This window comes from Triturus cristatus, chromosome 1_2, assembly GCF_964204655.1.
Source record: "Triturus cristatus chromosome 1_2, aTriCri1.1, whole genome shotgun sequence".
Lineage (NCBI taxonomy): Eukaryota > Metazoa > Chordata > Amphibia > Caudata > Salamandridae > Triturus > Triturus cristatus.
In genome coordinates, this window is record NC_140580.1 from 707,893,512 (window position 1) to 707,918,264 (window position 24,753).

Sequence of the window (24,753 nt, forward strand, 5' to 3'; positions counted from 1 at the left end):
CACAAATACAATATGCACCACACAACTCCACCCCACTCAATTCCACAACTGACAATTCCAATCCAACCCACATACGCCACACCCAAACACATTTGTAAAAGACATGTAATTTACAACACCAATAGCTCTAACTCGGTGTCATTTATTCCATCCTGTTTTCATTTTTCTCTTTGTATGTTGTTCCCTTCCCCCATTAAGTTGCAACGCCACTTCCCTTCTTTACCACAACTGTCCTACATATGATTTCACTCCCGCGGCGCTTTCTGCTTAAACATACGCTTCCTCACTTTATAGCGTTCACTTAGTTTCTTTAAAAAAAAACTCCACTGCAAATAAAACATAAATAAAAATACAGTGTCATTTGTAAAACCAATAGCTCTAACTTTACAAATGCGAGACTTATTGCATTGCATTTATCAGCGATTAGGCAGAAATAGAATGTATAGGTCATGGACTCAGCTGGACTCAAAAGTTATTCAGATCTCTGCTGTATACCCGCTTTTATGAAACCGTGGTAAGGGTAGTCCGTGTCATTAGTGACTGTTCAAATTAATGTGTAATCACTTGCTAAGAGGTTATTCTGGGGAGCAGGGTTAGACTGGTAAGACATTTGGGGGTTTGACCTAGAATGTATTACAGCTGTGGAGAAGGGACCCATTCCAGCATAAATCACGAGTCATAGTTTCCAAATGAGACACAGGTTTGTCGTTTTCCCTATTACAAAGCTTCTGCACAATTACAGCTTACTACAAGCATGTCAACAAGACATAGTGTGTTCATACCCTATATTGTTTGATTAGAAATTGTTAAAATGACATATATCTAATAAAATAGAAAATACTTTCCTCGAAATACAATCCAACACAGTTTTTAATGTCAAAACCTTTGAAAATATAAAGGGAACACACACACACGTTAGGGAGTTTATGTTAATTCAACACAGTGATAAAGGCAACTTAATTGGATATTGAATTGAGGATGCACCCTGCAGGGTGAATCAAGAGACCTTTAAATAAGCATTTGCAATGCAATAGGTCTCACATTTATGCGAGTTTAAGCTATTGGCATTGTAAATTACAATGCCTTTTATTTATGTTTTGAAAACGAAAATAAAAATAAAAGGCATTATTATTTGCAATGTCAATAGCTCAAACCCGCATAAATGAGAAACCTATTGCATTGCAATTGCTTGTTAGTGTGATAGTTTGAACATAAAAATAGGACTTTAAGTTTGTTTAGCTCCGTCTTAGAGTGAAGTTATGCATCCCAGTAGTTATGGCATCCATCCTAAAGTTTTAAACAAAAAGAAAAATCAGCGGTAAACAAAAAGCATCATTGCAAATATTATATTCTGGATCAACAGTATGGCATCGAGGTCATATTTTCATATGTTCAATCTAACCCAACTCGGTATGGCATAAATCAGTCAATATTTCTTCACGAACTATCAGCATTCTGATGTACATGGAATACAAATTATTAAGATGTCTACTGACAGACCATAACGCTACAAGATCAAAGAGAACACAAATCTTAGTCGGCTAAATAACAGACTCAGAAAAGGTTTTATTCTCTAGTGTTTGTCTGCTGCTACATGTTCATCTATTCCCACTACTCTTGCTAAAGACCTGTCTGTACCGTAAAACTTAATAAAGGTTAACCCCAGCTTAAAACAACATTCCTTATCTGCAGGTGAGTCATCAAACAGTGAAGAAAAATGTAAGGGGGTGAAGCGAAAATTCCACCACCTCTCATACATGATCCCTGCTGCTTGTCCAAGAGTCACTTCCTCAGTTTCCTGTATGTGAAAAAAGAGGGGAATTCACATTAAAACCAAATCCATCTACAATTACCCACAAAGCAGGGCTGTAAATAAGACATCTAATCTTCTAAGTGTATGACCAATTCCTCCTTTTGTTACAGGGACAGGTTAAGATGTAAATCACATAACTAGAGATACAGGTAATAAACTTTGATATCTCCCGGTGGCCTGCATTGTAAGATACACAATATTCCTTGATAGTTTTACTTTTTTTACAGGCTTACATTTGCAGCAGGGGATGGAACCTTTCAAGTCTCGAATTGTGATGAATGTTTTAGTACTTATTATGTACCCTATATATCCCCAAGGGATCCGCTCTTCCTATAAGTGAATTTGGGTTTGCTACTGACCGATGAGCCTAAGATAGTATCACTCAACAAAGTATGCTATTGAGAGTCCATTATACCCCCTACAATGTTGGGTTGACCTTTGTAAGTGGTGCTGAATCTAGTCTTATTCTCCTCCTGACTCTATCTTCATGTCCCTATATTCAGTATAAAAGACGCACAATTGATCTGGGTTAAATCCATCATTCTTTTGCTCACCATGCCACCGCAGTTTAGACATGGCCATATGCAAATCAGTCTTGACCCTGTGCCTCATGGGAACAGTCCAGCCCGAACTACCAAGCCAGGTCCTCCCTGGACCGGAAACAAGCATCCTAGGACCTGTTTCGGGGTTTCACCCCTCATCAGCCACGATAGCTTGAATCCAGTGGCACAGTGATCCCGGGACCCACGTCTGTGAACAGTGTTTCCAATAGCCAGCATAAGAAGTGGAAACTTAGAGCCTGATTTCCAATGATATCAATTATAATAAGCAAACTTCTTGGTTTGATGAATGTCTGTATTGCAAAATTATCTCTCTACAATTTCTCCTTAAAAACTCACCAAGAGCAAAAGGTACCATCCTAAAGTTGTTCTGTTACAACACCAAAATACTGCAAATGATTTCTTGTAGATATAATTTTATTTCCATGGCAAACTTCACTAGAGTTGCATCTCATCTTGAAAAATGTAAATGCTCTTTTTTAAAGAAATATTTTGAGAAAATAGATTGATCATTTTCCTTCTCTGCTTTTGCCATGTAAAACAGTGTTACTTGCTTCGTGTCTTCTTATTTAACTCTTTTACCACCAATGTCCAAATAATATTTGCTTGCGAGTATAATGAAGATTGACTTTGGAATTACTTTGTTTCTGCATTTGTTAACAATGGCTACTCAATGTGACTTCTAAAGAAAACAACTTTGAATTTTATAATCTGCCTCTTTCTTTTTAGTGGTCAAAAGGGAAGCTGTGGCCACAGAAGTGTTACTGCGGCATAGTGAGCTTATTGTAGAGGCCATTAGAGAAAGCAAGAGGCTAGAGTTGATAACTTCTGGAGAGGACGACATCACCGATGCAGCAAAAGAGGTACAGCCTAAATTTATTTTGAGAAGTTGACTTGTAATACTGAGAACCACTTATCAATCCGTATAGAAAGATAACTTAAAGTTTTACTTTTTCATGTAATGAAATTTCTGATTTTATTGAGCAATGAAGGCATGAAAAGAGACCTGAGGAAACCGGAGTACGGCCTGTGGCTTAAACACTGGACTAGACTTTAGGGTGCAGTATGGGGAGCTATGCCACTTTTGAAACCCTCCATAGTGAAGCAACCAATTTTTATAGCCGTTTAATATTCATATAGATAAAAAACTTCTACTGTTAACTAAGTTCCCTCCACTTGCACACATTTGGTACATGATTTGATGAAGAGCACATAAAGCTACCAGCTTCATTCACATGTTTTCTCTCTGCCATCCGGTTTAGATGTGTATTGCAGTGCTCTGATTCGAAACCCTCAATTGGGATCCCTTCTATGCGCAATTCACTCTACTCTCGTCGGTATTGTTTTCGATCGTGTCTTCCACCTTTTCGTGTCGAAATTTATGCGAACTCTAACCATCTAATCGAAAAAAACTCTAACCACGGCCTTTGAGCCCAGCTCTTGCCTCAATCAGCTTCAACCTGAAAACCCAACATCCAGTGTTCCGCCGATGGAACGGATGCTGTTTCAATTCTGGGCCACCACTGCCATCAGGCTATGGTAAGCACCGAGACTCTGATTCAAACGCCCGGCCTTCACGCTCGTCACCAAAACTGCAACTCTATCCTTCTGGCTCGGGCCTGAGCCATCATGATACCCCTTTGGTTCCGAAACATCCTGGATCGAAAGAGAAAAAAGACAAATCCAGCTCTCCACTGAAACCAAAAGATGCTTCCGTTGAAGCCACCGGAGCCGATTTTAGAAAAAATGAAATAAGAGCTGGATCCCAAACAGAAGAAGATTCATATAAATCTTGATACTGTACACATAACAGCTAAACCAGTAATACCTCCAAAAAGGAAGGCAGACACTGAATACAGAATCCCTCTCAAAAATTAAAAGGACATAGCTACCAGCCCTATTCACATTCCCCAAACCCCTCCACCAATGCCCACTAGGCCACATACAGATCCTCTCTACATTACACCATCCGGTTCTCCTAACACAAATCCAGATATGGAAGAGGATGACAACAATTATAATCAGCCACCACCAGATCCATAGGATGACAATAATATAGATCCACCTCAAGATACTGACCCTGATCTATATCCAGTAAATCCTTCCCCTCCTGATGATAATACCGCATATCAGGAATTAATTTCTAGAGCAGCCAATTACCACAGAGTGCCTTTAAACAAAGAAGCACTGGAAGAAGATTTCCTGTTCAAAACCTTAGTAAACACACACAAAACAACACAAAGGTTGCCTATGCTAAAAGGTATGATGAGCATACTAATTAATTTTTAAAGACCCAGTTAGAGCACGTATAATAACACCTAGGGTGGACAACAAATATACCCCCCCCATCTGACCCAGTTTTTATTAGGGGCCAGTTGCCTTTGGATCCCTTAGTGGTCTCTAATGCCCGTAAGAGGGCACATTCACAAACCTCAGGAAAGGCAGCACCTCCAGATAAAGAATCCAAGCTGATAGCTTCATCAGGGAAGAGAGTAGGTGCTCAATCAGCCAACCATTGGTGTATTGCTAATACGCAAGGTCTGTTGTCCAGATACGATAGAGCTCACTGGGATGAGATGGAAGAATTCTTAAATTATCTCCCAGAAGAACACAAAAAGAGGGGGGAGGAAATAGTGCAGGAAGGAAAACGTATTTCTAATTGCTCTATCAGGTGTGCATTAGATGGTGCAGATACTGCTGCTAGAGGAATCAACACTAGCATTAGGCTTAGGAGTCATGCATGGCTCAAACTTTCTGGTTTCAAACCAGAAGTACAACAAGCCATTCTTAATGCACCTTTTGATAAGGAACACCTCTTTGGGCCTCAAATAAACCAGTGCCTTGAAAAGATGAAAAAGGATACCGAAGAGGCAAAGTCTATGGGAGCACCTCAATCGCTTTCTACCAGAGGTTCCTTACGTCGCTCCTTTTTCAAAGGAGGCTCCAAAACTAACACCAAAGATGCAGCCGCATCTTCATACAAGACACAAGCACTATCCTCCTCCTCTACAGGATTCTACAAGGGTGGATATAGAGGAAACAATTTTAAAGGGAGAGGTAGAGGTACACCAACATGTACCTCCCAGTCCACTAACCAGCAGGGACTTACTAGCGCGTCCCCCGACCATTCCTCACATCATGCGTTGCAATAGTGCCTCACGCAAGATTACACGTGTCATCTACAAGAATGCTTACCACGTCAGTGGAATGAATCATAGGGGCAAGTAACACAGTGTTGGTAGACAGCCGCATTAATCGCTCTCTGCAGTGGTGGAACACACGAAAGGGTGGCCCTTCATCGACCCGATTCCACCATTCCACAAATCGTAGTAACAGCAGATGCATCTCTCACAGGTTGGGGTGCCCATCTCCAGGATCTAACAATCCAGGGCTTATGGGACACCAAAAACAAAAGTCTTCATATCAATTACTGGGAGCATCTAGCTGTTAGCGCTAAAAGCTTTTCATCTTCACTGTGAAAAAGTGCCATCTTTCTTGCATGATATGCACCCGCTTTTTGCTGAATTGCTGATGTACTTTGACTGAGTGTGCCCTGGGCTCCTGTCAATCATTTTCCCAGGGCCTATGTTCCTTCCCTAAAACTGAGTTGAAGCCTAAACCCAATTGGCATCTCTGACCACATGTCAGCCCCTGGTAAATGGTACACTAGGTACCCAGGGCCTTGTGACCAGAGAAGGCCCCTAAGGGCTGCTGCACTTATTGTGCCACCCTTGGAGGCCCGGTACCCTGACACACACACACACTGCCCTTGCAGGCTGAGTGTCTGGGTGCAGAACAAAACAGAGAGTCGACATGGCACACATCCCTGTGTGCCATTCCCACAGCACACACTGCCCTGGCATACATCAGCCACCCCTCTAGCTGGGTGCCTTATGCCAGTGGTGTGGGTCCAGGTGCATGAGCCCTGTGCCCCCACAGTACCCAGGTCCATTCCTGGGCACTGTAAGTGCAGTGCTGCCGTTTAAGAGTATATGTTGCTGGGAGATCGTCAACACGAACTCCACAGCACCATGATGGCTACACTGAAGACTGAGAAGTTTGGTATCAAACTTCTCAGCACATTAAACATGCACTGATGCCAGTGTGGGATTTAATGTACAATGCATGACAGAGGGCATCTTAGAGATGCCCCCTGAACCTAACCTACAATCCACGTCTTGTCTGAGGAGCTGCCTAGGCTGCCACACAGCAGACATGTTGCTGGACCCCTGGGTAGAGAGCCATCCGCTCTCCTGGGCCTGCAACAATGCATATCCTGGGCGAGGTGTTAGGTCTCCTCCCCCAGGATGGGCAGGGGAAGCTTCAAAGGCATGCCGCCTTTGTGAGCTTCTCCAGGCCACTTGCTGTACTCAGCAACTGGTCCCTAACGGGAAGACTGGCCGGAAACCCCAAGGAAGGAAAGGGGGTGTGCCAGCCTCTGCCAACCCCACCCCTCAGGTGGGGGAGGCGAGGTGAAGCACATCTCCGGGCTCTCGCCATCTTGAAGATGGGAAGCCCTGCCCAATCAGGACTTGGCTACTGCCCCCCTCCCACAGGAGAGTGGCGGGATAGGGGGTGTACCCACCCCAGGGAGGGGACCCATTGGTCCCTGGCCTTTACCTACCTGTAACACCCCTAAATTTAGTGTTTAGGGACACCCTGAACCTTCCTTCCTCAGATCCATATTCCGAAACAAGAAAGAAGATCAAAAACCAAGAAGACTTGCCGTGCAGCTTCTTACAAGAGGAAGACACAAACTGATTTGGCCCCAGCCCTACAGGCCTGTCGACCCTCAAACCTGCTCCTGCTAAACCCCGACGTCTCCAGTGGTCAGCAACCTCAAAAACCATGGAGGACCTGACTGCTTTGTCACTCTAACTAACTGGGACTCCCACGAGCAGTGGTACTGCTCAAAGCAAGTAACAAGCCCCTGGCATCAGCCAGGAACTGCGACTCCTACACACTCTGCACCCGCCAACCCTGGCCTGTGCTGGAGTGAACAAAGACCACGAGGATGTCCCCCCAGTGACTGTGACCCCGAATCCAGCACCCAAGGACCCACCTCGACGCTCCTGACGACGCCTGCAGCCTCATAACCAGGGACCCCTCCAACCGTGACCAGCAGAGGGAAAGATTTCCCGATGCCAAAAGGCACCCCTGCACCTGGCGTCATGCGGCCCCCTGTGCCCAACTCCTGGGTGCCTACCTATCCTCCAACTACCCAACTTACCTCTCGAAGTGGTGGTCGCACCTGAAGAATCTTCGTCCCTGAGCTTGCAGCCTTTGTTCGTTCTTGAGCTTCTATATTGAAATCCATTGAGCGCCCGACGGCTCAAAAGCACCCTGCACCCAGCCGCCCGAGTGATCCTGGCAGTACAACCTCTACTCTACTCTAATCTACTTCCCCATTTGCCCTGAGCAAGTGACCAGGAGCCCAGCTCCCACAGCTCCCACAGCCGCGTGGCCTGCTATCCAGCAGCCACTAACCAAAGGCCCCCTGCCTCCTATAGGATTACATTGGGCGTAACTCACTCTGGACGCTTCTGCCCCAGTGCCGCTGAGGGTGTAACAACTGTACCTACCTGACCCTGGGAGACCCCCGAGTCAATGCCCAGAACCTTAACTCTGCCAGTCAAGTACTTACCCAAAAGCCGATAACTCACTTTTCTTCCATAGGGTAACATTGACTGGTTTCACTTGGAAATTCTTCTAAGTGTCGTGTTTTGAAACTTTAAAATATTCATCTAAAATCAGCCGAATTACAAAAACGAATTTACTCACCTGTTATCAGGAGAGATCCCAGTGCTGGATCTTGGTGCCCAGCACTGACCCTGAAAAGTAATTACAACCGTACTTGCCTATAACTTGATTTTCCTCCATAGGATAACATTGCCTGGTTTTTGCCAGAAATAATTCTGTCGATTTTGCAAACTTACAAATATTCGTTAACAATCGCCTGTATAACAAAAACACATTCTTTCAACTATTTACAGGAGATGCCCCAGTGCTGGATCCAGGATCCAACACTGAGTTAGAAAAAGTAACAATAACCCCACTTACCTGCTAAGTGAATTTCCTCCCATAGGATAACATTGGTGATTCTATGTGAAAAAGTTTCTAAGGTAAGAAAAGTAATCCAAATAGTAATCTATTGCATTTAACTAGAAATTACCATTAACCCCTTGAGTGCCCCGCCCTTTCCCCCTCCTGTGCCGGCCCTTTCATTAGCGGGCGGGGTCCATGACGAGATAGTCTCGTCATGGGCACAGCGCAACCGCGCTCCATGACGAGACTATCTCGTCATGGGCACAGAAGGGGTTAAGCTGAATGTTATATTGTGTTTGAAATTGTGTTGCCTATTGCAACAACTGTAACTATTGCATTCAAAAGTCTATTACAAAGTATTTATCTAAAGCATCTCATTCTGAGAAAGTATATTTTGATACCTATTGTTGGTTCTAAAATAAAACAACCGGAGGAGCCTAGCGCGCAACCAAGATGGCCGCGTAGGTGCGAGGCTCCCGAGGACCTCCGCGACCTCCTGAATAAATCCTGGAAATATCCTGTCCTTGTTAAGGGGACTGTGTCGGGGAACCCGAGCTGAGGCATTACCCGTTTTCTGGGCTCGAATCGGACCCCGAACACCGGTGGGAACATCGACTGAAGGTTGCGGCCTTCTCCTCGCCGGCCCCCCGGATTGGAGTAGTGGCGCGATCCGGGGACAAGGTGAATAACAGCGGCGAGCGGGGCTGGGCGACTCGCGTACCCCGCACTTTCACTTTCGCTTTTGCGCCCTCCTTGCTATCTGGCGAGGTCGGGCTGCGGAGCGGGTTGCGGTGGTGTGGCCTTGTCCTGGTGCCCGGCTGACCCGCCGGCGGTGGGTCGACCCGCAGCTCTGTGGTCGCCCCCTTGACACCCGTGATCTGGTGTGACGGCCCGTTTGGAGATCTTGGCACGACGGTGGAAGGGTCAGCATGGCCACCAAACAAGATGGCGACCGGGCGAAGGTGAAGACGACCCGCCGTGGTACGGCGCACCAGGCTAATAGTATGGACCGCTACACGCTCCAAAAGGGTTCTCCGGAGACAACGCGGTCATCCCCGGTGGGCCCGACGGAGGCACCCGCCCATCCAGTGGATCTAACCCTCCGGGACGTCATGGGCGCCATCGCTGAACTGAAGGCCTCAGTGGACCAGCGTTTTGACACCTTGTCGCAAAAAATTGACTCGGTCCTGGTGGATGTGGGACTTGTGAGGGCGGACTTGTCAAAAACGAACGACCGAGTCGACTCCCTGACCCACACCACAACGAGCCTCACGACTGACGTGGTGGCCCTCCAGAAGGAGGTGCGCCGGCTTGGCCAGGCGAGCGCCCTGATGGACCGGCGACTGGAGGATTCCGAGGGTCGCGCCCGGAGGAATAATATCCGCATTATTGGTGTGCCGGAGGGACGTGAGGCAGAGGCGGCGGACCTCTTCGTGGAAGACTTGATCCTGACCCACCTCCAGCCCCGGGGGCTGAGTAAGTTTTTTGCGGTGGAACGTGCCCACCGGGTCCCCGGGGGCCGCCCTAAGACCGGTGCCCCGCCACGGCCCCTTATTGCCCGAATCTTTAATTTTCGGGACCGAGATGCCATCCTCCAGACCTCCAGGCAACAGGGACCGGTCAGGTTGGACAACATGGACGTAAACTTCTACCCAGACTTTACCCCGGCGGTCCAGAAGCAGCGGCAGAGCTTTATTGGCGTCAAACGTCGTTTAAGGGACCTAAATCTTAAGTACTCAATGCTCTTCCCGGCTAAGCTGCGGGTGGAGGTGGATGGTCGCACGCACTTCTTCGACCGGCCCGAGGCGGCTGGGGACTGGTTGGACACCTTGCCTGGGGATCGGGGCCGGGGGGGTGGGGGGAGCGTGGCTGGCGAGGAGGGCCCGCTGGATCAGAATTGAGGGATGACTGTATTGCCTTGCTCGGGACATTGTTCCTTCACCATATACTGCTTCTGTAGGTTCCCCTCCCATGGAGGTCATGTGGGGCCTGCTGGGGGCTTCCCTCCTCCTCTGGGGGACTAGTTAGTATTTAGCTATGGGGCGACAGGCACACTGCACTTTGGGGGGGCTGTCTGGGCTCATGCAGGGGTGCAGGGAGGGGGGAGTTTTGTTGGGACCGGGGGGTGGGGGGGGTGTGTGGTTTGTTTGTACCGCAAGGCAATCCCGCAGCTGTTTTGTTGTCTTTAGACTGTTCGGTGGGGGACGACCGATTGTTTCGACGTATGATGGGGGGTAGGGACTTGACGGTGTTGTCATGGAATGTTAACGGTCTGGGGGATAGGATTAAGCGTGGTGTGGTCCTGCAGTATTTAAAACGTATTTCACCAGATGTTGTCTTTCTGCAAGAGACGCACCTTATAGGTAACACCTTTCATGCAATGAATCGGAGGGGATATCGTTTGGCGGCCCACTCTGGCTTCACCTCGGGCTCGCGGGGGGTGGGTATTATGGTTAGGAACTCGCTCCCGCTGGAGATTGATGAGGTGCACCACGATGAGAGGGGACGTTACACTGCTCTGGCGGGACGTATGGAGGGTAGAGTGTTCAGTTTTGTGTCGGTGTACGTCCCGCCTGGGCTACAGGCCACTACATTTGCGGACCTGGGGCGCCTCCTTCTGGAACTTCCGAGTGGCCTCTTGGTGGTGGGAGGGGACTTTAATGCGGTTGTTTCTGGATCTATGGATCGCCATCCCCCTAGGGACCTCCCCCGGGCACAGGCGTGGCTGCCTGGCCTTTTAGACACACTGGGCCTGGTGGATTGTTGGCGCCTAAAGCATCCCGTATTGCAACAATACACCTTCCACTCGGGGGCCCATGGTAGTCTCTCGCGGCTTGATTACATTCTTGTCCCAGCAGCCCATGCGGGGAGGGTGGGAGAGGTGCGCCATCTGGCACGGGGTATTTCAGACCACTCCCCATTGTTGTTGCATCTCGATGTCATCCCGAGGGGGGATGGCGGGGTGGCCCCGATTAACGCCTGGTATCTGCGCGACCCCTCCATTCGTGCCGACTTGATCACATCCTTGCAGCGCTATTTTGAGGAGAATGTGGGGTCGGTCCCATCTGCCCTCTCCCTATGGGAGGCTTTCAAAGTGGTTCTTAGAGGGGAGGCCCTCTCCGTTATTGCCAATGCCCGGCGGCGCGAGCGGGAGGAGGTGACCCGGGTGGAGGCCGAGATTGCGGAATTGGAGGGTGACCTGGGGAACGGGGTAACAGACGCCAAATTACATGTTCTGCAGTTAAGGCAGGCGGCCTACCGGGCCCTCGTCACGGAGGCGGCCAGGGGCCTTGGTAGAGAGCAGCAGGGGCGCTTGTACGATGTGGGTGATAAGGCCGGTAAATTGATTGCGTGGTTGGATAAGAGAGAGAGAGCGAGCCGAGTGGTGCCTTTGATTGAGAGCGTGGATGGTGCGTGTGCCACGGAGCCGGAAGCCATTGTCTCCTGTTTCGCGGACTACTTCCGCGGAGTCTACTCCCCTGTTTCTCCCTGTTCGGAGGCGGACTCCTGTGCCCTGCTTCGGGATATTGCACTCCCCTCCCTTACGGCGGAAGACAGAGACTCGCTGGACGTCCCTCCCACCTCGGACGAAATTGCCTCAGCTATTCGCTCGATTTCATCTGGCAAGGCCATGGGCCCCAATGGCATTCCCATTGAGCTATATAAGCTACGCCCGGATGTGCTGGCGCCCCACCTGCGTGCGATGTTCCTCGCGGCTCACTCGCAGGGCTCCCTCCCGCCGGACCAGCGTCTGGCTACAATTGTGGTAATCCATAAGGAGGGAAAGCCCCGTGAACGGGTCACATCCTATCGGCCGATTTCGCTTTTGAACGCGGAGCCCAAAATCCTCGCCAAGGTGTTGGCTAACCGGTTGGTTGGCGTGGTGGGCGATTTGGTCCACCAAGACCAATCGGGCTTTATCCCGCACCGCAACACGGCGCTTAATCTACGGCGCTTGCACGGCGTGCTTGCGCGTATTCCATTTGTGCGGGAGCCAGCCATCTTGGCGTCCTTGGACGCCACCATGGCGTTTGATACGCTCGAATGGCCATATCTCTGGGCGATGCTCGCGAAGTTTGGGTTCGGCCCGGGTTTCATCAGCTGGGTCAAATTACTATATTCGGGCCCAATGGCGCAGGTGGTGGTGAACGGGCGTGTGTCGACCCCGTTCGCGCTGGGACGGGGCACGCGACAGGGTTGTCCCCTGTCGCCTCTTCTGTTCGCCCTGGCCCTGGAGCCCCTGGCGGAGTGGCTGCGGTGGCACCCTTCCATCCGTGGTCTCCGCTGGACCCCCGAGCACGAGGACCGTGTGTCCCTCTACGCGGACGATATCCTTTTGTATCTCGCCTCCCCGCGCAAGTCCCTGATCGTCCTAGTTGATGTGTTGCGCTCCTTCGGTCGCAACTCAGGCCTAGTCATTAACTGGGCGAAATCCTGTGTCTACGTACTTTCCGGGGAGGCTCCGGTCCTGCCGCGGGACTGCCCGATCCAGATTGCCTCCCAGGGTTTCCGGTACTTGGGTATATATATCACTCTTGACCCGGAGGCCCGCTATGAGCGGAATCTGCTGCCCCCCCTCCAGCGTTTGAAGGAGGATGTGGTGCGCTGGCGGCGTCTCCCGCTCTCGCCGCTCGGTCGAGCGGCCTTGTTTAAAATGATGTCCTTGCCGCGCTTCCTCTATGCCCTCCAGAACACTATGGACATGGTCCCGGCAAGCTACTTTCGTGAGGTGGAGGGCCTTCAGCGGCGCCTGTTCTGGGACGGGAGGCCGCGTATTGCTCTGGCTAAACTGACGCTCCCGTGGTACGATGGAGGGGTCGCCCTCCCGGACATTAAACGGTATTACTGGGCCTCCCAGCTAGCTGCAATTAATCATGGCCTTTACGGGCCCGCCCTGAACCCGGCATTCGAGATGGACAAGATGCTCCTTCCCGGTGGCGATTACAATCGAGCACTGTACTCTGGCGCGCCCGACCCCCGTCTGACGGGACCGACGCGTGTCATGGTGCGGGTTTGGCACGCGGCTAATGCAGCTCTGGGGTGGAAGGACCGTTTGACCCGGGCGTCTCCACTGTATGCCTCCGAGAGGCTGGGCTCCCTGTGGACATCAAAGGGCTTCGAGAAGTGGGACACGATCGGAATCAGCACAGTGGGGGATCTCTGGACGAGGGGGGGATTCAAAACTTTTGAGATGCTGCAGGCGGAGTTCCAGCTGCAGGGCAGTGAGTACTTTCGGTACCTACAGGTCCGCCATGCGCTGGGCTCCGTCTTCCCGGATGTTGCATCCATTCCGGAGTCTTCCCCCCTGGAGGACAGAGTGCTAGATGGCCATGTCCCGGACAGCACGATCTCCCTCATATATAAGAAGCTGATTAATGATAGATCGTGCCTGTTAACTAGTCTACGCGAGGCTTGGGTGGCCGACGGGCTGGAGCTGGACGACGAGGATTGGATGTCCGCGGTGGCCTCCCCAAAAGAGGTGGCCATCCCGGCTCGCCTTCGTTTCGTCCAGCTCAAAATCCTTCACCGGGTCTACGTGACGGGGCCACGGCTTCTACGTATGGGTTTTGCCGTGGACGGACTGTGTAAGCGTGGCTGTGGTGCGTTGGCGACTTTTATGCATATACTGTGGGAGTGCCCGAAGGTGGAGCGATTCTGGCGTGGTGTGCATGAGGTCCTGCGTGTGGTCACGCGTGTAGCGCTGCTGCCTGAAGCGAGGAGGTGCTTGTTGAATGTATGGGAACCGAATGACTATTCGGCTCCGCAGACGCGATGGGTGACTCTGGGATACATGATAGCGAAACGTGATATTGCTCAATTGTGGGGATCCCAGAGGCCCCCTGCGGTGTCGGCCTGGAAAGAGCACATGGATTGGTGTATGTTCCGTGAAAAGGTGGTGTATGTGGCGAGGGGTAAGCCTGGGGCGTGGGTGAAAATCTGGGGCCCCTGGAACGCCTACCGTGGGGGCATTTGTGAGCCGCCACAGCTGCCGGCTGCCTCGCCTGCTCCGTCTCCCTAGCTGGACCCCCTTGCTCGGCCGCGGGCACGCGGCCCCCCAGTCCTTGATCTCCTCCCATCCCCCTCTTCAGATCTTTCCTGCCAATCTGGATCCCCCACTATAGAGCAAGTGTTGTCACCTTGAATCTTGGGTTGCCTTGCGGTTGTGGTTTTTTGTTGTTGTTGTTAGTCTTTAAAATGAAACCGTACTCTGTGGCAAGACGCCGTGAGGCCTGCACCGTTGATTACTCCTGTGTCTTTACTGTGCACCGCTGAGAGACTTTTACTGTCTGTATGTACTATCTTTGTGATGCTCTAGCGGCCGGCCGTGCGGTTGTAGGCCCATAACTGTAACCTTCTTATGGATGTAATAAACGGTTTCAAAAAAATTTTTTAATTTAAAATAAAACAACCATATATTTTTATATACAAACCATTGGCCTAGAGTTCAGTTCTTGAGTGTGTGAGACCATTTGCTGACAGTGTGTGTACAACAAATGCTTTACACTGTCCTCTGATACTGCCTTACTGCTCGACCAAGCTACCACTTTAGAGAGTAAGGTTATATCTAACTTTAGCCTCTGCCAAACCTCTGGGGACTGTGGAATCTGTGCACACTGTACCTATTTGGGAACTGTATATACAGAGCCACTTTCTTACACTCACCTCATAGGGAAAGTTGTCTTAGTCCGGACGGACAATATGACAGTTATGTACTATGTACAAAAACGGGAAAGGGGGGGCACTTGCTACAGTTGTCACGCCTCACTCAGATCATTTGGCGTTGGGCAATACATCACAAAATTCATCTTCTGGCAGAACACCTTCCAGGCATTCACAACCAAATTGCCGACCTCCTCAGCAGATTGCGGCAGCAAGTACACAAATGAGAACTTCATCGCCAGGTTCTCCTTCCATATTTCCAAAAATTGGGATTTCCACAGATAGACCTCTTTGCCATAGCAGAGAACTCAAAAGCCCAAACTTTGCCTCCATATTCCCACACCATCGATCAAATGCAGTGCCCTATGGATGAACTGGTCATGGATATTTGCTTACGCTTTTCCGCCTCTCCCTCTCCTTCCATTTTTGGTTCGGAAACTCATTCAGACATCACTCACACTTATTCTAGGGACTCCAACATAGACTCGCACGGCTCACCACACTACTAGAACTGTCAGTGGTTCCACACCAAAAACTGCACCTCACTTCCAACCTTCTCACACAGAACCATGGAAAAATCAGACATCCAAAACCCAAGTAGCTCAACCTAGCGATCTGGTTCCTGAAGTCCTAGGGCCCGATTCACAGAACTAACTTAAGACAAAATCCTAAACTTACTACCATTTTGGTATTCACAGAAGGCACTTACTCATTTTGGTATTCACAGAAGGCACTTACTCATTTTGGTATTCACAGAAGTTAGGAGTCCTAACTTTAGGACTCCTAAATGCCTTCTGTGAATACCGAAAGTCTTAAAATTAGGATTTTTCTCAGTTTAGTAGTAGTATAGTTAGGACTCCTAACTTTAGGACTCCTAAATGCCTTCTGTGAATACCGAAAGCCTTAAAATTAGGATTTTTCTCAGTTTAGTAGTAGTAAAGTTAGGACTCCTAACTTTAGGACTCCTAAATGCCTTCTGTGAATACCGAAAGCCTTAAAATTAGGATTTTCTCAATTTAGTAGTAGTAAAGTTAGGACTCCTAACTTTAGGACTCCTAAATGCCTTCTGTGAATACCGAAAGCCTTAAAATTAGGATTTTTCTCAGTTTAGTAGTAGTAAAGTTAGGAGTCCTAACTTTAGGACTCCTAAACTGAGAAAAATCCTAATTTTAATACTTTCGGTATTCACAGAAGGCATTTAGGAGTCCTAAAGTTAGGACTCCTAACTTCTTTGAATACCGAAGTAAGTAAGTGTCTTCTGTGAATACCAAAATGAGTAAGTGCCTTCTGTGAATACGAAAATGGTAGTAAGTTTAGGATTTTGTCTTAAGTTAGTTCTGTGAATCGGGCCCCTAGAGTTTGGATACCTAAATCTTCCACCAGATTGTATGACAATTCTTAAAGAAGCAAGAAAGCCTCCCACTAGAGCATGGTATGCAGCAAAGTGGAAAAGGTTTGTTATATATTGGAATAACAACACAGTTGGTCAGCTAGATGCATCTGTACAAAATATTATTTGTTATCTTTTGCAGAAAGCTGGCTTAGCCTACACATCTATTCGATACACTTTGCGGCAGAAGCTGCATATCTGCAAAACAGACAACATTTATTCTTACTCAAAGTTCCAGTAATTAAAGCTTTTATGGAAGGCCTTAAAAGACTAATAACACCCAGGTTACCACCTGCACCTGTCTGGAGCCTAAACATTGTTCTCACAAGACTTATGAGTCCACCTTTTGAGCCATTACACAATTGTGAATTACAATTTCTTTCATGGAAGGTTGCCTTTCTGATTACTGTCACTTCATTAAGACGTGTTGGTGAGCTACAGGCATTAACCTTAGAAGGACCTTTCGTTCCACTTCATAAAGATAGTGAATGTTCATACAAACCCAAAATTCCTTCAAAAAGTAATATCTGCTTTTCATATTAACCAATCAGTTGAATTACCTGTGTTCTTCTCTTAACCTGATTCAGTAGCAGAAAAGGCTCTACAGATACTTGATGTCAAAATAGCACTATTATACTATATTGATAGAACAACACATTTTCATAAAACAAAACAACTGTTTGTTACATTTGCTCCACCTCGTAAAGGAAATCCTATCTCTAAATCCGGTATTTCTAGATGGATTGTTAAATGTATTCAAATTTTCTATGCTAAAGATAAAATAACTTTACCAATACCTCCTAGAGCACATTCTATGCGCAAAATAAGAGAATTTATGGCCTTTTCAGGTAACATTCCCTTAGCTGACATATGTAAGGCAGCTTTATGGTCTACACCACACACATTTACCAAACATTATTGTGAGTATGTATTAGCATGTCAACAAGGTAATGTAGGACAAGCAGTGCTAAAAACTCTTTTTCTGCAACACCCACTGGTTAGCCACCGCTTTCAGAGGGTACTGCTACACAATCTATGAAAACATGTGTATCTACAGCATGAATGGCTCGAACGGAATATGTTACCCTGTAAGCATCTGTTCTTGGCATGCAGAGCTGTAGATTCACATGCACCCTACCTCCTCCCCAGACAACTGTGGTTGTTGCAGTTCCTATTATTCACTTAAATACGCATGTACATCTCTATACTACACTTACTTACTCCATTCTCGCCCTCTTGCGTGAAAACAATCTAATAATGGAGTTGATGCCCACGTGCACTATCACCGTAAGGAGAAGTCACCCCACCTCATGACTGGAAAAGACTTCTTCGAAGAAAACAACTTTCAAACATCCCAACCCAACACTATAAGGCAGGAGTATGCACAACATGTGAATCTACAGTTCTGCATGCCAAGAACAAATGCTTGCAGGATAAGTACCATCATTTTATATTATATTGGCCAAATTCATACATGATAAGAAACAACATTGATCAAAATGTTTAAAAAGAAAATAGAGGTGCTCCTTGAGAGGTGAATGCAAACTACTCCTGCAAAGAAATGCACTTGTGTTGTTGCAACCATTCATGTACAATTGGTTTGAACATTTTACAATAAACTTTCCATTGCATGATTTTTTTAAACGTTGTGGCTGTACTGTCATAAATAAATTCCAAAACTGACAGCCAGTTTCAATGGTGCAGAGTAAATGTAATAGTTGACGCTTCGACTCCAAGACTCCAATATGTGTTTGAAAACACCAACAGGGGTCTTTATTAGGGCAAACAGATGTACACTATAAGGAGACACCCAAAATGATTAGAAATATCCAGTTCATCCTATGTGTATTGAAGACCAAACCAGATAATCTGCAGTGTTTTCATAAGACACTCACCTCAACATAAGATTCAGAGTTTTCAAAAGGTTCCAAAGGATCTCCTGAGTTTTGTGCTCCAAAACCTTCGTATCTGTTTCAAAGCCAAGCTGCAAGACATAATATGATACAAAATTGTCACAGTGCAGTTACCAGATCTCTCGTGGCTCACGGTTTACTAAAGAGATATGTTCTAACCTCTCCCCCACAAAACTTAGTGTATCATGTTGCAGCCACCCAGAGGGTAAACTTTATACACAAGGATATAAAGTTATAAAACAAAACTTCAATTAATGCTTCACCAGATCTGTATTTAAATGGACTGATTTTAAGAGGAAACAGGCATCACTGACCTTAAGGTTACACAGGTCGGGTGTGTCTTAAATGAAATAATGTTGCCTGCATCCACCGAGGCGATCATAATCAATGGATTGCCCATATATTAAATGGAAGATGTCGAAAAGTACCCCTTTTTGACATGGTCACCCCCATTTTTTGCCTGGTATTTGATGCAACTTGGGCTGAAGTGCACTGGGTTCCTATTACCACGTCCCCAGTGCCAGTGTTCTTTCCCAAAATGAGGTAACTGTGCAATTCTTCCACAATTGGCAAGACCTTTAGCACCCTTGTAGGTCCCTAGTAAATGGTACCCCCGGTACCTAGAGCATGGTTACTAAAGAGGGTCCCGAAAGGCTGCAGCATGTATTGTGCCACCCTAAGGAAACCACCACCAAACTCATGCACACTGCAATTGCAGGCAGTGTGAAATAGTGCAGACAAAAGTGAAAACACGACATGGCACACACCCTGTGTGCCATGTTCCCAGACACTGCATGAAATATATGTAAGTCACCCCTACAGCTGGCCTTACCGCCCTAAGGCATGGCACATTGTATTACATGTGTAGAAATATCTGCTTGAGCAGATATTCCACTGTGCTGTCTAGTCCAAATACTAGATAGTGCAAGTGAACAGTGAAGCCATATTGAGTGCATGTACTGGGCACTGTTCATTACGAGTTCCCCAGCTACATGATGGCTTCACTGAAACCTATTGTGTTTGGTATCAAACACCTTGTCCTAATTAATCCATACTGATGCCTAGTGGAGGATTTATTAAAACATGCACGCAGAGGGCACCTTAGAGGTGCTCCCTAAAAAATACCAACCTCTAGTGTATTGGCTGACTGTGTAGACCAGCCTGCCACCACAGACAGGTTTCTGACCCCTTGTAGGTGGGAGCCCACGCTCTCTGAGGCCGGAAACTATGCCTGGCCCAGCCAGAGGTGTTGTCACCTCCTCCAAGCAGGATCGCTAGTAATCCGCATATCAAGGCAGGAGGCTACAAAGGCCTCGGCCGCCTTTGTTATGCAACCCCTGCTTCCTCTGACAGGGGAAATGCCACCCCCTGCCAAGTACAGGTGCAAAAATTAGCTAATGAGGAGGCATGTTCACTGTCAGGCTAGTTACACCTTGAAGGTGTGCCACCTGAAGTGAACACGAAAAATGGAATTCCATCATCTTGTTACACTGGTTCAGAGTTATGTCCACATCTTACAAGAAGTGCTCATAAAGGGGGTGTAGGCACCACAAGGTAAGTAGCCTGTTGGCTACTACCTTACCCTCGCTTAATACCCCTAAATTGAGAATTTAGGTGGCACCCCTGACACCAGGAACTCAGATTTGACGGACACAAGAAGAGGAGGACAAAGATGAGCAAAGAAAGCAATAACTGAAGGCCAGCTGTGGACTTTTTGGCACCAAACCCTGCCTGCACCTGTCCCATCAATAGTGACACACCAACTCATCCTCTCACTGTGCATCTGCCTAGAACTCCAGGGTAGGCTGCCAGCACTTCACAATTGCCAGCAATCTCCCTTGAAGTATAGGAGCTACTCGCCTGCAGACCCCATAATGCAAAGTCCGGTATACGATTCTGCCACCCCCCAATTTCCACCGACGCAGCAGAAGCTAGGAAGTGATAGTCGCACTCTAGGAGTTCAGATCTGTCTCCCCACCTAGTGAGAAGGAACCGCAGAGCACCAACACCTGGGGTACTGGAACCCTTGCAGCAACCAAAGCCTGTATGAATTCCATCCGGACTCCAATGACTGCAAGACAGAGCAGCTGGCAAGGGACGTCCACACCACAGAGACCCACTTCGAGAGTGGCCCAGCTGTCCTGATTTTTGTCCTCTCAACCACTGAGACCAACAACCGTGAGTGCCCAGGATGCACAAGATCAGCCGACCTAACCACTCTGCATCCGAGCACTCCAGGTCGGGATCCAAAGAACTGACTGTGCTTCCCTACTCCCAGGGCCCTCACGAACTGAGCCTCCCGTTGGGAGCTCCTGGACTTGTCCTTACGTCCCCCTCTGCAGCCTGTTTCTAGGTGGCACCTTATTTCTCCTTTGGTGTAGATTGCAGAGCTACAAACCCGACCAGCACCTCTGCACCTGGACACTCCAGGGCAGGTAAAGACTAACTGCTGATGGTTCTTTGGACCTTGGTCCCCTACCACCTTAACTTCTGCAGGGGACCCCCGGAAACTTTTTGCAAGTAACTTTATGCAGTATATTCCTTTTTTCCTATAGGAAAGCATTGCAGCATAAAGAGGGATTTAAGTGAACATTTTACTTACCTGTAAAATTCAATATCTCGAAAAATACCTACTTGATACCAAAGTTCTTGGTGGTGAAATGTATATAAAAATATGTGTTATTTTTTAAATGTTTAAATTGGTCTAAGATTTATTCTTGAAAGTGTTTCATTCATTGCCTCTATGAGGTCAACAAACGCTTACCACTACCCTCTGATAAGACTAAACTGCACGCCCACACTACCACAAAAGAGAGCATTTAAGTTTGTTATTTGTGCCTCTGTAAACTAATAGGTATTGCCTGGACTCTCTGCACAGTGTACCTCGTTTTAGTACGCTATATAGAGAGCCACCTTCCTACAGAAGACCATTTAGGAGTTGCGAATACTGAAAAATAGAGCTGTTTAATAGTTGAATGGGCAGAAAGCTAACAGAACATACCTCAACTCTCGCGTCAAGACAAAGGAATTTCCTCACGATGCGGCTGGGATGAGCCAAGAGATATAGATATAATTGTGCGTGCAGAAGTTGTTAAACTACGTTAAACGGCAAATACATTGTATCAATTAGAGAACTCTTATTGCTTTATGTGGTTACTAGTGTTGATAAGAGTGGCATAATAATATTTCAGGAATGGAATACCTAGACTTGTGAATAAATGTAACTATAAAGTCCTCAAAAGTGCACAGATTCACTGGAATCTTTTCGGTTGTGTCTCAAAAAACTCATAAATATACATAGATGCATATCTTCAAATGTAAAACTACCCAAGCCTAATTTAACAAAGTGGATGGTGTCTTTCATGACTGTCGATGGGTGCATGAGATACGATGCCTCAAATGGATTTGCATAAGTTCACAAGCTTACACAAGGTGGTGTGTTACAAAGATGATCATGAATGAAGAATGCAAATGTAGAAACCATCCAGGCCTATGCCAACAGGTTAGATGGAGTCTTATGAAGAAATATATACTGATAAGTGCATTGAAACAACATTAGTACTTCAGTATTATGGAATGAACATGCAAACCAAGTACCCTTTCAACACTTCCCTCTTAGTAGTAGCATGAGCGAGCAGTCCAGAACTTCCCAGGTTTAGATGCAGGAGGTGAACACAGGCTCACAACTCAAAATATGTACAATAGCAGCAATAAATGATCATCCAGTCAAATACTTGCTTTTATTAACCAGCATTGGCAAAGTCAGTAGGTCTGGCATTGGCTGCCAGCCTCCTTGCAATTGTTGTTTAGTTTTATCATGGTTTTTACAAAACTTTGTTTGGTAATATGAAATGAGCTGATGTGTTGCCCCTTAATGCATGCTGGAGCAAGCAGAAGAACCACAGACTAATGGATGAAGTCTGGCTAAAACTGCTATAAGTAACTATGTTATGCTCATAATTTTGCTAACACAGACCTTAAAATGTCAATCAGTCTGGCACTGGCTGCAAGCCTCTTGCTTTGGAGGAAGAAACAAAGAAAGAAGGCAAAAAGGAAAGAAAGGAGGCAAGAAAAAGATAAGAAAGAATGGAGTTGGGCAAGAAAAAAGACAACAAAGAAAGAAGGCAGGCAAGAACGAAGACAATTAGTAAGAAAAAAGAAGCAAAGAAAGAAGGCAAGCAAGAAAAAAGACAAAAAAGAGAAAGAAAGAAGGAAACCGATGGAAAGAAAAGAAAGGTAGAGAGAGAGATAAAAGAAAAGGAAAGAGAAGAAAAGCAGAAGGAAAGATGTTAACCAGTGGCTTACGTAGGCTGACCCACCCCCATGCTATATGTTGTTGTGGGTGAAAGCAAAATGTTAATGACACACAGCGGACCAATGGAAGAAGAGAGGTGGCTGAAAGCCTCTTTATGTAAGTATATTATACATATTTGAGTAAAATCAAAAGGTCTTGGCTAATGCCAGACCTAAAAATTAAGTATTTATATACAAACGCAAAAAAACCCCGCAAAATAAAATAAGGCATATACAAATGATACACAATATCTCAGTACTCTTTTGTCCCAAAGGCAGGTCCCTGAGTCACACTTCCCTCTCTCCAGTAGTAGTGGTTATTCCCCATTCAGAATAGGCGACTTTCAGATTAAGCCCCACTAGCAGTCCCTGTGTCAGGAGTCCCCCTCTGACTCTTCCATAGTCAAAAGTGTTTCAGCACCTCAAGCTCTACGGGACAGAACTAGTTCCTCTGGGCCCTTCAATCAGTCTTACCTGCTCGTGCAGGAGTTACGCTACCAGAGACCCTGGAAGTGTTTCACTCTTGTACATTGCGAAATTGTGCCGCGATTGCGGACTGTGCGTATCTCTCTCAGCGTTGCAGGGGCAGTAGCTGATTGTCCACTGCACTTCCTCCAATGATACAGCAAGTTCATCTGATCTTTCTCACAGGTGGGGCGATCGCTCAAGTTTCAACACTTTAGTCTGGGCTTTTGTACGCACATGCCACCACTGGATCTGTTCCTATCGACTTTGTCAAAAGTAGGCACAATTCTTGCTCTTCATGGCAGCCCACTCTGGCATACATGGTCGCCGACTTTACTCCGAATACGCGCAACGGCCTGGTCAGCACAGCAGTAATGCATTATTCGCGGCAGCCCTCTCTGTTCGGTGGTTCCAGACTTTAATCAGCTCATGATCGATGCAGCAGCCGCTTCCTCACTTCTCGTGACAGGGATCCACTTGCCAAGATTCCCCACTAGCCTCACTCCCTCCACGGTGCTCTGCTCTTCCTCACAGGGCACACTGGTCTTGGCAAGCAGGCAGGCACTGGTGCTCCATTCTTCAGAGACGGTAGTCTTCGATTTCCCTGGGCGATGTTTCCTCAGCCCCCTAGTCCTGGTCACAGGTAGTAGTCTTACAGAGCTCCTCAACATACAGCCTGACTGGCTGCTTGGAAGTTGACACTTTTTGGGGCCTCAGTCTCCCCTTTTTATAGTCAATTTCCAGACATCAAATTTGTTTTAGGGTCTGGATCTTTAAAGTTTGTATTGGGGTCTGCTTACTTTTGAAGGTCCCACTCTGGTGTTTTGCCTTTCCTCCACAACTGATAGACCCACAACACAGAACATGGGAATAACTAGAGGTTCCCACCTAAATGTCAACCGCAGTGATATGTGCATCAAAGGGTTATCCAAGTGCCCCAGCCCTACTCTTTGATTCTCTTATCAGCCCCATCTCATCTCTACGATGTGGCCACAACCCTTGCCAGTGACCTCTCTCAGAATCAAGAAGCAGCGTTTGAAATCTACTGAAGAGCTTGGCTCTTCCTCCACTGTGTCCCCCATGCAGCTCTCAGGAATGTCGCAATCCACAAATCTGTCTGGTAAGAATTGTCTATCGCCTTGTGCTCCTCCAGTCAGCTCTGGGACTCGCAAAATGGAACCCAGAGTCTTCTATGTATTGTATCATTCACAGGCACACATACACCCGGCACATGCATACAACAATACACTCACTGCACAGCACTACATAGTAACATGATGTAGACCAAGGGTGAGTTAAGCACAGAGCAACAAACCTTTACATGAGTAGGCTTGCAGGACAGGACACAGTTAAATAGGACTGTTCACCTCTACTGATCACTGTTTAACACTTTTGTATTCCATCACCACTGTACTCGTGCTACATAACTCCTGGTAATGGCAATTGCCTTTCACAATCACAAGGGTAGCACTTTGGGTGCACTCCTGGTCCAACGAGACCACAATCTGTGGGATAGGCCAATGCAGTGGCAGCCACACATGACCAGTGTTTGCCCATGAAAAAAAATATCGGCACCAGGAATCCAGATATCTTCGCAGCTAGGGCAGGGCGGGG

At 47.3% G+C, this 24,753-nt stretch overlaps 1 protein-coding gene across 1 annotated transcript in view; it reads left to right on the forward strand.

The window, feature by feature from the left end:
* ZBTB40 (zinc finger and BTB domain containing 40) overlaps positions 1–24,753 on the forward strand; it is a 345,823-nt gene that overhangs the window by 152,298 nt on the left and 168,772 nt on the right. The window contains exon 9 of the mRNA XM_085608585.1: positions 3,103–3,236. Coding sequence (XP_085464711.1) covers positions 3,103–3,236 — 134 coding nt within the window. The remainder of the gene's footprint in view (positions 1–3,102; positions 3,237–24,753) is intronic.